Here is a 10,994-nt window from a genome sequence, read left to right as displayed (position 1 = left end):
ATGTATAATACAAAACACTTAAGACCACAATGCAGGGCTGGGAAGGGCGGATTTGGATCCAAGGCACAAACCAGCAGGGGTACCCACACAGTTTGGCACCAAAGGGGATGCAGGTGGCTGGGTGTTTGGGGAAAATGTTCCAAACAGTAGTTAAGACTGGGGCACCTGGCTAAGTGTAGTGTGTTTCTAGAGTCTAACTCCAGGGGAATAGGGCCTCTCTGGTCTCTAAGGGCACCTGCACATACCCCCTAGTAATTAAAAATCTCAAAATTTGTGGGCTATACTTTGTCAATTTTAATCAATACTGTGGCAGCTGTTTAACCTGAGCAAGCCTAACCTTACATTTCTCTTGTGTACTGTACTACAGAGTACCAGGAGGCATTCCTTGAGTAAAGATGCTGAGCAGACCAGATCTGAAGTTCACAGCTCAGCAGAGAACTTGCCTACCATGTAGCCCAGGGTTAGAGTCCCCTTCCCAACAGCATAAATGTGGTCAGAGAACTTGAGGGTTCTGAAGATCAGGTCAGGAGTGGCAACACCCACTAATTATCTTGCTGACCCTTTAATTTCTAGTTATAAGAGTTTTGCTAAATTTGAAACATAAACATTTTCTTCCTTTAATGAGTTTTTCCTTAAACGTAGCTGGCACAAATGTCTCCTGCCCCAACTGAACACTTTTGCAAGCTTCTGAGTGCTCGTCAATTGGCCAATACAGCCTGTGGGTTAAGCCAATCCCTAACAGAAGGTAATTATTCTTTTACCCTCTGTTTTTTGTTCTAAAAAACAGGTCTAAATTTTCAAAACAAAACTTTAAATGTTACTAATATGTCAACAATCACCTTTGATGTGGACAACACAAATAGCCTGACAGGTAAAAAATACTGGCCCTGCCCCAAACCCTGCCATTAATAATTCCAGTAAGCATCAGCATAGCAATGTCAATCTACAAGGATCAAAAAGTGTACAGGGGCACATGTGCACACCACTGAGATGATGCTGAAGTCAGAGATCTCTCCTTCCATCCCAGGACGAACTCAGATCTGGCTTGGTGGCTAGCACCTTTACAGGCCGAGCAATGCACTGTTTTAAAAGTCACTTCCACTCAAGATATCCTCTATGCAAAAATGCAGACATTTTACCAGTTTCCACAATATTTTTTCTTAAATGTTAACAAATGGGGGGGAAGCCAACACCCAGGATAAAGGATTTAATCCAGTATTTATTCCATACTCATGATGGTTTTCTGAAATCAGAATACAAGTCATAAGAACAATCTATCAAAGAATTTGCTGATAGTCTTAAATAACGCAGCACTGCATTACTGTTAATACTTCTGTCCTAGGTTAAGTTTAAAAACTCAAACAGCAGTCTTCATTGTCAATAAAAAAAGTTGAATTTTAAAAAAAGGATATTTATCAAGCTGTTTCATAATTTAAGTATTCTCCATTTATAAAAATGCTTTGGAAGCTTGAGGCTCAAATGCTTTTCTGCCCATGTGCCCCACCCTCTCCCAATCACGTGTTAGTACAGGGCTGCTGCAATGCCAAGCTTTACACATGTCTTTAATATAGTATTTTAAAATCTGAGAAAGAATTCAAGGGGAGAAAAAGCACATGTCAATGTATTTTTTTTTTTTTTAAAGAAAGCCAAGTGAATTAAGTTTAGGCATACTAACAGTGTCCCTTTGAGGTAGAATGCTAAAAGGACTTTTGATCAAATCACAGCCTAATTTAAACCTCTCAAATTCTCTCCAATATTAACTGTGGAGAATATTAAGTATAACATATTAACAAGAGCTTCCAAGGTTAATATACAGTGGACAAGAATGTTACCCCTACAACTGTTGCCTTCATGTATACTGAAAGCACATAATTCTCCTAAAACAAACACCCAAGATCCATTCCCAAAGTCTTTAGCATTCTATTATGAAAAGCACAGCCATGCTAACTTCAGTACACAACCATAATCCCACACCTACAAAACAAAAATAGAATTAGTGGCAGTTTATTGCCTTATACAAATTTAACCAACATGGCAACCATGCCAAAGGAATTAAAACATTTTCAGGACATATGTACAGACTGTACATTTTAAAAACAAACAAAAATGCAAGAACAATCTGTGCATCATGTGTCAACTCAACTGGGTGAAAACATCAATGCAATAAATGGGATTACAAAGGCACTTCCCTACACAAAAGAAATGAAAACACAGCCTACAGGGAGGTCAGAGTGCATAACTACTGCACGATCTCAACTTGGGGGAGGGGGGAGCAGAATTTAATCAACATTTATAGGATTCAATGTGATCCAATTTTACAAAATCTTCACATAGTCTCATCTTTGTTTTTATGTTCCTTTTCTTGGCTCTCTGGCTCTACACTCTGGCTCCTCTGATGATCCTGTCTGTCTGACTGGTCCTTGCCATCCCCATGATCTCTCTTATGGGAGCGCTCTTGGCTTCTGCTGCGCTTTCTAGACTTCTCTTTGCTAGGGCTGTACTCTCGTTTCCTCAGTTTTTCAGCACTGCCGGTTCTTCCTTGACTGCCACTCCTACTTCTTTTGTTTGCCTTCTCCTTGCTCTCGTTTTTATGTTTGCTTGACTTGTCTTTGCTCCTGCTTCTGCTCCGCTTCCCTGCATTTCTGCTTCTGCTTCTACTTCTGTGTTTCCTTTCTCTGCTTCTACTTCTGCTGTGTTTTTTCTTGGATTCTTTTTTGTCGTCTCTGTGTCGCCTATCCTCCTTGTCTTCTTTGTACTTCTTCTCCTCTCCCTCACCTCTACTTCTCTGCTCCTTGGACCGCTCTCTTGATCTCTCCCTGTCCCTTTCTCGATCACTACCTCTCTCCTTATCATAATCTCTATCTCGTCTTCGACCTCTCTCGTTTTCTTTCTCTCTTTCCCGATCCCTGTCTCTTCTATCCCCTTTCCTATCACGACTTCGACTGCGACTTCTGTGCCTTTCCCTACTCCGGCTGTGCCTGCGGTCTAACCCCCGATCGATACTTCGGGATCTTCGCCTTTCCTTCTCTCTCTCTTTGGCTTCCCGCTCTAGTCGCTGTCGTTCTTTCTCTCTTTCTAATTCTCTGTCAAAACTAGAAGATCCATGTCCTTCCCGGTGATGACTTCTACTTCTTGATCTTCTTGGAGACCTCCGTGGGCTCAGTGATCTCCTTGGAGACCTAAGAAAAGGAGGAGAAAGGAAGAAGCTAGAATAAATAAGACACTCTAAGGGCTGGAGTACTTATAGAAGAACACTTGCCTGGCACACTCTCGGGCCATTGGGACTGACACTCCCTACCTAATACTCAGCATGCCCGAAACTAACCAGATATAGATGCACAATTTTACTGAAAACATGGAAGGAAAAAAAAAACTATTTTTTTTGAAGGGGAATAACAAAAGCAAACAGATCACTCCCCGAGAATCAACCCTGTACTGGCCCATTTTAAAAACGGTAGCTGCTACATTACCTGGACCGTCTTCGCTCAACATGTCTGTCTATTTCCTCAACTCCTTCCTTGCCATCTTTCTTCATTTTCCTAGGCCGAGTTTTTATCTGCTGATCAATATTCTTCTGAACTGGAACTGGAATTCTTGGAAACAAAGTAGAAAACCACTCCAATTTTGTGAGAAAGGAGCGAAGCATCTCTCCAATGGTCATTACACAGCCTCCGCCAGCTTTCACATCTAGGTCCTATGAAACATAAAAGATACCCTACTGGTTAAAAAAAATAAACCAGTTATTTCAACATATACGTGAACACTAAAAAAAAAAAAAAAATAATTTTTAAAAAAACCATCTTTGGAATCAAGTATCAAAAAAACTAACAGAAAAAATTCAATTTTGGCATCCTAATCTGGTAATGAATGAAGAATATTTGGGCTAATTGTATACATGCAGGTGAGAACATACCCTGCAGCATCTTGGGCATAAAGGGAACTGACTTAACTCATTAATGAAAAATACGAAAAATAGCCTTACATTGTTAAGCTATGTGGAACAAGTGATTTAAATTTATATTCCACATACCTACACTTGAGGACACATTTGTACACATACCTAGCACTGAAACCTAGCTACGCAGGAACTACTTTCAGTCAATTCCTGTCTAACAGTTATCTTTTAACAGCTGCAATACAAAATGAAGCCCTGCCTGCTAAAACTGGAAGCAATAGCAAACCAACTGCCATGAAGCAGTGAGGTTTCTAAAGTTATGTACAAAATAAATAAATGAACAAATAATTGGAAACGCATAATCCATGATGACCATTGTCTCTGAAAAGGGTCATTACCGCATGAAGGCCTTCTTGCTATGCCCTCTCACAGCTCAGGACATGTTAGTCAGCTATTGTCAGTCCCAAACCTATAGTGCAAGCACACAAGGAAAGTGAGATTTGTTATCTAAACAGGAAAACAAGAGCTAAAGGTAAAACTGCTTGCACTCACACACATTTAAGTGTTCAGATATACAGTATTTCCAAATATAATCGCTGCAGATATCTAAAGAAGAAAACATATGTTAGCTCAAATAGAGGACCTCAGTCTTGTAAATACAATATAAACAGATAAATTAGAAGCATTCAGAAACCTAATACAACAATTTTAAAAAATGACATGCCTTTTTGAAGTGCTTTATTCTTAAAAAAAAAAAAAATTCCATGTAATTAGGAGAAAAGTTTAACAATTATGATCTTCACCTCACTTTCTGGATGTTTTTAAATTAAAAATAGCTTGGTACACAAACTGAAAACAGGGAAGCCACCCCTGGGCTTGATTAGGCATGCCTGTACCCCTGAATTAGGAGTGAGACAGGATCAGCTATTTGAGGCTAACCTGAGTTACATAAGACCTTGTCTCAAAAAATTTTCCCTCCATGTATATATCAGTGAGACTTTTTAAACGGTGGGCATCTAAAAAAATGAAATATTTATCAGAAGCATGAATTCATCAAACAACAAAATCCTTTTAAGAGAAGGTCTCACTATATAACCCTGGGTGGCCTAGAATTTACTATGCAGGCTAGGCTGGTCTGAACTCAGCAATCTACCTGCCTCTGCCTCCTGAGTGCTGGGATTAAAGATGTGCCACACCAAGCATCAAACCAATTTTTGTTTAAACTCACAGAAGCAGCTGTTAACTATACCATATACTCTAACCTTTGCTCATCATTTCCCAGGGTTTGAGACAGTGACCAGATTTAGACTCAAAAAAAATCTAACGTGTGAATTTAAGGAAATGTGGAAGTTTCTTTGGGGGTGGGGGTGAGCATTGGGGATCAAGCCCAGATCATGCACATGAGTATGAGATGGAGTAATTTTTTAAAAACTTAAGCCCAGCCTCTAAAAAATACAGTGTGGTATGCTGAAATGAGAAAGCTAGAATTAGGCAGACATGATGTTAAATGCCTGCTATAATCCTAGCTACTCAGGAGGCTGAAGCAGGAAGAAAGATGACAGGTTTGAGGTTGTCCTGAGTTAACACTTGAGTATCTGGCTCATAAAGAAAATGGAAAAGAACTGTAATTATTTCCTCACCTTGGAAAAGTGTAATTGTCAGGCCATTTAAGCCAATCTCAACTCTTTGTAAGGCTGTACTTGTAAGCAAATATGAATACTGCTGTTCGGGAAAGGTCACAGTTTAAAAAAAAAAAAAAAAAAACAAAAAACAAAACCACCAAGGTTCAAGGGGATTGAAATGCCTGCATTTAAGCAGTACATGCCTTCTAACACCATATCTACCATCTTAGAAAGTCACTATTAGCTGTCAAAGTTAGGGTCAACACAATTCAGTGTAATTTGGAGGAAAAAAGGTTATTATTCAAGTTATTAAAGCAATACTAACTCTTAAAACATTAAAATAACTTAAAAATTTAACATGGAAAACTCATTAAATCTTAGCAAAATAATTCCAAAAGTAGAACTGAAATATATTTACAGTTAATTCTGAAGACACTGAACTCCAACAAATAAAAACTCAAGAGCAGAGTAACCCTAAGAAAGCCAATTCCCCTTGTTGACATACCTCCTCATCATCAAGGAAGGGCTCAAACCAGTCCCACAGGTCTGTAGGGGGCTGTGTATACCTAAGATGATGAAAAATCTATTAGTTTATGGGAATTAAAATAAAATGTTTATTCAAAAATGTAGATAAATACCTGTATACCTTATATACATAAATCCAAGTGCTCTGATATATGGAGAGTCTATATGTGTTATGAGACCCATCACTTGCTTTCGAGTTAACTTCAGGGTAAATAATTTGTACAACAGGCAAAAAGCTGTAGAAACAATGCCTCCTGTTCCAACACCTCGAACCTTTAAAGGAAAACAGAGTTAATAAAAATAATAGACAGATAATACCTACTGATTGGTGCTGTTTTAGGTACCAATAACCATGATCTAGAATTTTAAAAATGGAGCATAAAAACTAACTTCTGCTAACTTAATTCAATGGAGACTTGAATTTTGCAATTTTGAAAAAAGTTCCAAGATCTGCCAATGAATTTTCATTTATCTTTCCTATAAACTTTAGCAGACAGAAAAACTGGAAGAAAAAAATGCACGTACTTCTACTTACCCCTCCGCACATCCCCGTCTGGCCGGCAGTTTTCCTGCTTCCTTTCTCCCAGGGCTCAACATGTGTGACCTGAAAATAAAAAAGAGGGAGACAACAAACTTTCGCACCCCGAATCTTTCAGTGGGAATAAAGTAAGCTCAGTTCATAAGAGCAACTCTCCCAAGTGTCCTGCCGCTTAGTGCGCCATCCACACCTCCCTGTGCTCACACTAAGCACAAAAAACATCTTTGGGAAAACTCCTAATTGTGAGATTTAACAAACCCCTGACAGCTTAAACTAGCTTTATAGATAGGTCAGGTCTATGTGGAGGCCAGGAAATTTCTGCAACTCCCTACATTTGTAAAAATTTGGCACTATTTATCTTTTATATAATTAAAGTTCTCATTCTAAGGAAAAGAGCTTTAAGAGTCCTTTTTACCAGTGCAGTTCTATGAATTTAAATCCACACTACAAAGTAAAGTTAAAGTGAAGTTTCCTAAGGCTTCTCAAGCTGCTCAGTGAGGTGCTTGTTTAAGGCCTGGGGGATGGAGTAGGTTCGAGATTCTGTCTCACTCTTGTAGCCTTGGCAGGTCTGGATCTCACTACTTAGATCAGGCTGGCTTAGAACTTCAGAGATCACCCTGCCTCTGCCTTTCAAGTGTTCATATTACTATCACACTTAGCTTGGGACTTTTTACCTCTAGATTTTCATCTGGATCAAGTTCCTTCATAATTAAATATTAAATTCACAAAGCCACAAGATCATTCAGCCTTACTGCAAACACAGTATAAACTGTCAAAAGCTAAGTGTGAAGTCATTAATGTATATCAAACATAATCAATGATACTATATAGTACCATCCTTGCTAAAGGAAGCATCCTAAGAAAACAGCTTTACCTAACAAACAGCAAAAAGCTAACACTGAGAGAGACAAGCCAAAAATATTAGATCTCTTTATTCCTGAAATTTTTTCTGCCCATACATACTAACACTTCATTTCAGTGGCTTTACACACAGGCACACACTCACACACACAGATTTAAAAAAAAAAAAAAAAAAAAAAAAAAAAAACCAAAAAACCCTGCATTTAATTTGAAGCACAAAACAAAAAACAAACCAACATTCAATGGAAGCTGTTTTGCTCAGCTCCTGCTGTTCTTTCCTGTTCCCAACAAATTGTTTAAGTCATGCTCCACACAGCCCCCAGTGCTTGGGGCTGAACCTCGGGCTTTGTCCACGTTAAGTGCAGTACCAGTTTGAATTGAACCACAGCCCGTTTCTATTCTTTAAAGGGTATCCAAAGGAGTGGATACAATGCAAAATTGGAAACCTATAAGTTTCAAAGATTATTAATTTGATCCAAAGAAATTCATAGTAATTTTAGATCACGATTTAGATTTTATTTTTAATTATGTATATATGTGGGTCTGAACCTCTGAAACTGGGGTTACAGGAAGTTGTGACCTGTGGATGGTGAGACATGAACTCAGGTCCTCTGCAAAGGCACTATGTGCTCTTAATCCATGAGGCATCTCTCCAACAAGGTGCTTTAGTTTTAAAATGAATTAAAACTTACTCTATAGTGGAAAAAGTGGTTTCAAACTACAACATTTGAAATTAACTTGAAATATTAGCCTATATTGTAAAAAAACCTGTCACAAAAGCGCAGGGGCCAAATATTCAGTTAACTGCATAAACTTACTACTATTCACACTAAATCCACATTGAAAAGGAAAAGCATTTACTCCATAGTATCAGTTACACTTACTTAAAACAAGCTTTTGTAAAAGCACACCAAGAGTACTTGTGTACTCTACATATCCAAAGTTAAAAGATTTTTCAATAAAAAATTTTGTATCTCAAAAATCTCTCATTAACCTAACCACATAACTGGGAGAAAAGCAAGTCATAATTTTTTAACATCTGTACACGTATATTTAGATGACAAAAAAATTATTTTTACTCTGTATGTCTCAAACTTCTAAGTGTCAAGAAAAATTAGATGTATTTTATTTTACATGCTCTAGCGAAAATGCTTAAAAGACATAAAAGACTATTAATATTCATTAAAATACGAATTAACTTTGGAGGCCTGGAAGGTAATTTTTTAACTACCTAATTTGCAAGGAAGTGGAGAATCTAGTTAGTGAGACCAAAATCAATGGCCCAAAAACAAACAAAAAAATTAATTAGCCATTCATTTAACCAGGGAAATGCATTTATGGCGATTGAGCATGATTAATAGTGCATACCTCTACCTGCGACCCTGGGCTGCTCCGAGCCTCGCTGCAAGACTGAGTCAATCCTGCTAACGAAACAAGAACTGAGACAAGAGTGCAGTGAGGAGGCGCCAGGTGAGCTCCCCAGCACAGCCAAGCCAGCACCGACCCTGCCGCAGAAGCCCAGGGCCCAGATAATTCTAATTATGCCCAACGCACAGGTGGCTGAAGACCTCCGACTCCTGACTTCCTGCTGGGAAAATTTCCAGGCCTTCTGTACACCTCTTTGCACTGGCACACCACGCCACCCTCAACCCTCCCACCTCTCCCGACACACTCACAACTAAGCAATTTCTGTCTGGATTGGAGAGTTAATCAAGAACACGAGGTCGACATTCATTCAAGTAATTACTTCAGTAATCCGCTGGCCCGAGGGGCAGCAGAAGCACCGAGTTAGTGCTTGGTCGACACAGGTTAAAAAGGAGTCATTTCTAAAATGGTGAACTTGGGCGGGCTTCTGGTATCACTTTTCTCCTCTCCCTTAGCCCTCTTGCCCAACAGCTCCCTAGGGATAGGCAGGAGGTTGGGGTAGGTTAAAGATCGATGGTGGCGGGCTCGCCCGTCTCTTAAAACACACGCGCGCGCGCGCACACACACACACGCACACACACTCTGAAAAGGAAAACGAGGGCGGCCCTAGCCCGACCCGTCCCAAACCAGCCGCGAGCACTTCTCCCTCCGCCAACTTCCCCCCTCCCCCAAATCCTCAGGTCTCGGGTGGGGTGGGGGAGGGGGCGCTTCCACCGGTTTCCGACACCCCACGCTGGCGAACTTACCCCCCCCAAGCCGAGGCCCAGAGGATGCGTACCTTAAGGAAGATCTCGTCCACCACCTCGTGGTAGGTCTTGAGCTCGTAAAGCTGCACTTTGAAGTAAGGCGACGACAGGATGTTGGTGAGGATCATGGGGTTGAGGTTCATGGTCTTCTCATTGCCCCACAGCGGCAGCACGTTGCCCTGCTTGCCAGATACCGCCGGCTTGGTGGCGCCGCCGCCGCCACACTGCTGCTGCTGCTGGGCCACGGCCGCGGCCGCCTGGTGCTGCGGTTGCGAGTTGCCGGTCAGCGCGGGGCTGTTGTTAGCCATGTTGCCGCGGCAGGAAGGAGGGCGGGAGGAGGGGGCCCAAGCTCGATCGCGCTCTTCGGGACAACGGTCCCGGACCTACTCCATGGAAGGCCGTCGGGGCAGGAAGCCCGCCGCGTTGTGCCCCAGCCGGGCGAGGGACTGCAACTGGGACGCCGACACACGGACCCCGGGCCCGGGGCGGACTCCAAACGCTGGCGGCGAGAACTCCAGGCGCAAGGCAGAGCGGACAGCCAAGGAGTGCGATCTCTTCCGCCAACTGTCCCTGGGAACAAGATGGCGGGCCCAGCGGAAGTGACGCCACACGCCCGGGCGTTCGAGCTATACCCGTGGCCAATCAGAGCCGCCCGTGTGGGCAGGTGATTCTTTTTCCTGATTGCGCGAGGTCGCTGCGTGCTGGATTAGCTGCGGCGGTTCGTGTGCCACACGGTTGGGTTTCTCCTGGGAGACTGGCCTGGGGGAAGGGGATTTAAACCCAATCGCCGTATTTTACAGTTTGTATCGGTGGTTTGATATATTTTTTTTTCTAGAGGCAGGAAGGGGGTCTCGTAACCTTTATGTACTTGGCGAATGCGTGACTCTTGACTCCTACGGAGCATCCGAGGTCTCAAGAGTTAAATTTGTTAAGGTTCTCCAGAAAGGACTAGAATCAGGGAATCCCACTTCTCCGTTTGACTCTGATAAAGAGTCCTTGAGCCTTTCTCAGAAATGTGTCCAACCGGAAGGCGAAGACTGCCTCATTACTCACCTAAGATTGGGATAACATTTTAACTGGGCTGGGAGCATTAAAGAAAGTACTCCAGCTGGGCGTGGTGGCGCCTGCCTTAATCCCAAAGCTGGGGGTGGGGGCGGGGAGGCAGGCGAATCATTGCGTCCGAAGCTTTCTGATCTGCATTAGTGAGTTCCAGACCCAGCCAAGGCTCCATAGAGAGACCAACTCTGTAAAGAACAACAACTACAAAAAAACAAAACAAAAAAACAGAAAAAGCTACTACCGTACCTGGAGTGCTTCCATGGCATCACATCTATTTTTTATAATTTTTAGATAGGGAGACTAATATGTGGCCTAAGCCGACC

General features: G+C 41.7%; 1 protein-coding gene across 1 annotated transcript; it reads right to left on the bottom strand.

The window, feature by feature from the left end:
* Window positions 1–1,199: 1,199 nt before the first annotated feature.
* On the bottom strand, window positions 1,200–10,205 carry Prpf38b (pre-mRNA processing factor 38B). The gene is made up of 6 exons (XM_051177700.1): window positions 9,645–10,205; window positions 6,578–6,646; window positions 6,164–6,315; window positions 6,023–6,083; window positions 3,471–3,694; window positions 1,200–3,179 (listed from the first exon to the last, which is right to left on the bottom strand). The coding sequence occupies exons 1-6, from the start codon at window positions 9,918–9,920 to the stop codon at window positions 2,327–2,329; spliced, it is 1,635 nt and encodes a 544-aa protein (XP_051033657.1). The 5' UTR covers window positions 9,921–10,205; the 3' UTR covers window positions 1,200–2,326.
* Window positions 10,206–10,994: the final 789 nt, after the last annotated feature.

Source organism: Phodopus roborovskii, unplaced genomic scaffold (assembly GCF_943737965.1).
Source record: "Phodopus roborovskii unplaced genomic scaffold, PHOROB, whole genome shotgun sequence".
Taxonomy (NCBI): Eukaryota; Metazoa; Chordata; class Mammalia; order Rodentia; family Cricetidae; genus Phodopus; species Phodopus roborovskii.
The sequence above is the reverse complement of the archived record's forward strand: the minus strand, read 5'-3'. Positions and strand labels throughout refer to the sequence as shown.